This window comes from Venturia canescens, chromosome 10 (genome assembly GCF_019457755.1).
Source record: "Venturia canescens isolate UGA chromosome 10, ASM1945775v1, whole genome shotgun sequence".
Lineage (NCBI taxonomy): Eukaryota > Metazoa > Arthropoda > Insecta > Hymenoptera > Ichneumonidae > Venturia > Venturia canescens.
In genome coordinates this window covers 13,753,438-13,755,752 of record NC_057430.1, presented here as the reverse complement: position 1 = coordinate 13,755,752, position 2,315 = coordinate 13,753,438, and the positions used below count along the sequence as shown (strand labels likewise).

The following is a 2,315-nucleotide window of genomic DNA, read 5'->3' as shown; positions in this document are numbered from 1 at the left end:
TTTGAGACTTTTAATTTATATGTGATATTCAGAGTGAACCACATAAATATTTTTGCTTATTTTCCAAAAATCTCAAGTCAGTTATTTCAAGTGGATTTCAATTTAACTATTAAATTTGATTATGCTTCACAGCTGGTAGATTTTTAGTTTTCAGTAAGAAAATGTTCAATTGCTTAAAACTATGGAAAATCCAATTCGAAAAATGGTTTGGTAGCATGCTTAATTTTACTTGTCGCAGAGCATATATTTTTCTCGACGCAGGCGAAAATGTTCGATTTGTAAAATATATATATGTGATCTTTTGTATCGACCGTTGGTTAGTATGATTCATCAACGCAACGCAGAGGTGCTGCTCAGCCGTGCAATTTTGAACTTGAATGCGCTGTCGTACCTTGGTCGTACCCGTCGTACCAAAACAACGTGACATGTGTTTCCTTAACCTCTCTTTTGACTGATTGATACATAATCCCACCACGTCTTTATTATTACTTCAATAATCGATTCACAACAATGGTAATAACGCGATTTGCATTGCTTAATAACCTGACATACAATTGTTAATTGTATATTCACGGTTCACTTGAAAATCTTTCATGTTTTTTTGACTTCAGGGCAAAAATAAGAAAACCAGGAAAGTCGTGATGCAGAGATTCGCACAGATGAAGAAAATGATAAGTCCCAGCGATTCGAGAATGTATGAGAATGAAAAGAAATTTATACCACATGAAAAAACAGGGTTCGGTAATTGTAATGACTGATTAAATTTTGTTAATTTACAGAAAAGAAGAAAAACGAGCACCACCCAAGAAAAAAAAGCCTGAAGATCCCACTGAGTTAAAAGTCAAAGAAGTTCCCCAACTCTCGTCCGCTCTGTTCTTTCAGTACAACACTCAACTAGGCCCTCCTTATCACATTCTTATCGATACGAATTTCATTAATTTTTCGATAAAAAACAAATTGGATATTATACAAAACATGATGGAGTGCTTGTATGCCAAATGTATTCCTTACATCACTGACTGCGTCATGGGAGAAATGGAGAAACTCGGACAAAAGTATAAAATTGCATTGAAGATTATCAAAGATCCCCGCTTTGAGAGAATTCACTGTATGCACAAAGGAACCTATGCCGACGACTGTCTCGTCAATAGAGTTACCCAGGTATTTACAAATTACCAATCCCGACGATCCGCAATTCTACATCAACCGTTTTGTAGTGTAATTACAAACTAGATCCACGATTACAGAGTTGACGGATGAGAATGTCGAGAGTGCTTTCAACCCGTCGATTCAAATTTCTAAACTTTTTTTCTCTTCTCCAGCACAAATGTTACATCGTAGCGACAAACGACAAGGATCTTAAGAGACGAATAAGGAAAATACCGGGTGTACCGATAATGTATGTCTCTCAGCATCGCTATACCATTGAAAGAATGCCCGACGCTTATGGGGCACCTAAAACTTAATAATAGCATTTCTGCGAGTCGCCACCCCAAGCTTACTTCGACGATTACCGAGAGGTAATTTCTTTATTGACTTGAAATAAATGATGGAGCTGTTTTTATTTATTGTTTTCTCCATTCGTGGTTCTTGCATCCAGCCTTCCGGGTTCCCACGAGCTCATCCAATAGCTCAAACTTAACTTTTCTTCTGATTCATCAATTTTCATGTTCCTACAGGGTCCCCGGAGCTTATTGTTTTATTTGAAACAGTAACTTTTCGTCCAAAAACATTCTGCGAGTATCTCATTCGTTGCCCAGAGAATCTGTGGCGAAACCCGGTCGATACAAGCCTCTACATTTCTACTGAACTCCGATTGGTTACGCCATAAAAAACTCAGAACTATCAACCGCTTACAGTTTTTGAAATAAGTTTTTCAAAAAATGTCCATTTTGTCAAAGACACGACTTTGTTCAGCGCTCGTATACAGTGAAAAATCATGAATTTCCCCTAACTTTTGAACTTGAAATCGTGGCCATTGGTGGAGCGTTCGAGTCATCACAACGCGAGAGCTTCCCCAATACAATGTGCCGTTTCCGATGGTATAATTTATTTTTTGTTGCGTCTCGCAGTACGCGCCTCTGAATCTTCAGGCTCCCGTTACTTTGTCGAACGCATCATGGTATTAAAAATCATTTCGTCGTTTTCTTTCGAGTCTGTTCGAAATGTAACATTTGTGAGTACAAGAATTCGAGAAAATATCGATTTTCGAGGCGTTTTTAAGAATTTTAAAAAATTTCTCACAAAATTGAGGACTTTTTGAGACGAAAGCGCAGCATCGAAACTGTATGGAAAGTATAGAATTGATTTGGAAG

General features: G+C 37.5%; 1 protein-coding gene across 2 annotated transcripts; it reads left to right on the top strand.

Moving 5' to 3' along the window:
- The first annotated feature begins 380 nt into the window (after positions 1-380).
- On the top strand, positions 381-1,954 carry Bka (FCF1 rRNA-processing protein Bka). 2 transcript variants are annotated; one of them, XR_006262250.1, is made up of 5 exons: positions 381-513; positions 612-694; positions 780-1,161; positions 1,323-1,520; positions 1,680-1,954. XR_006262250.1 is itself a non-coding variant. In XM_043430607.1 (4 exons), exons 1-4 carry the CDS (start codon positions 511-513, stop codon positions 1,464-1,466), a joined length of 612 nt encoding a protein of 203 aa, XP_043286542.1. In that variant the 5' UTR covers positions 381-510; the 3' UTR covers positions 1,467-1,564. The 2 variants fall into 2 exon arrangements, 1 of the variants encoding a protein (XP_043286542.1); XM_043430607.1 differs by lacking the exon at positions 1,680-1,954 and having other exon boundaries at positions 1,323-1,564.
- Positions 1,955-2,315: the final 361 nt, after the last annotated feature.

Coding starts and splice junctions, on each gene's coding strand:
- Bka (XM_043430607.1), top strand. Junction 695..779: donor AGTCCCAGCGATTCGAGAAT/GTATGAGAATGA, acceptor GTTAATTTACAG/AAAAGAAGAAAAACGAGCAC. Junction 1,162..1,322: donor TCGTCAATAGAGTTACCCAG/GTATTTACAAAT, acceptor TCTCTTCTCCAG/CACAAATGTTACATCGTAGC.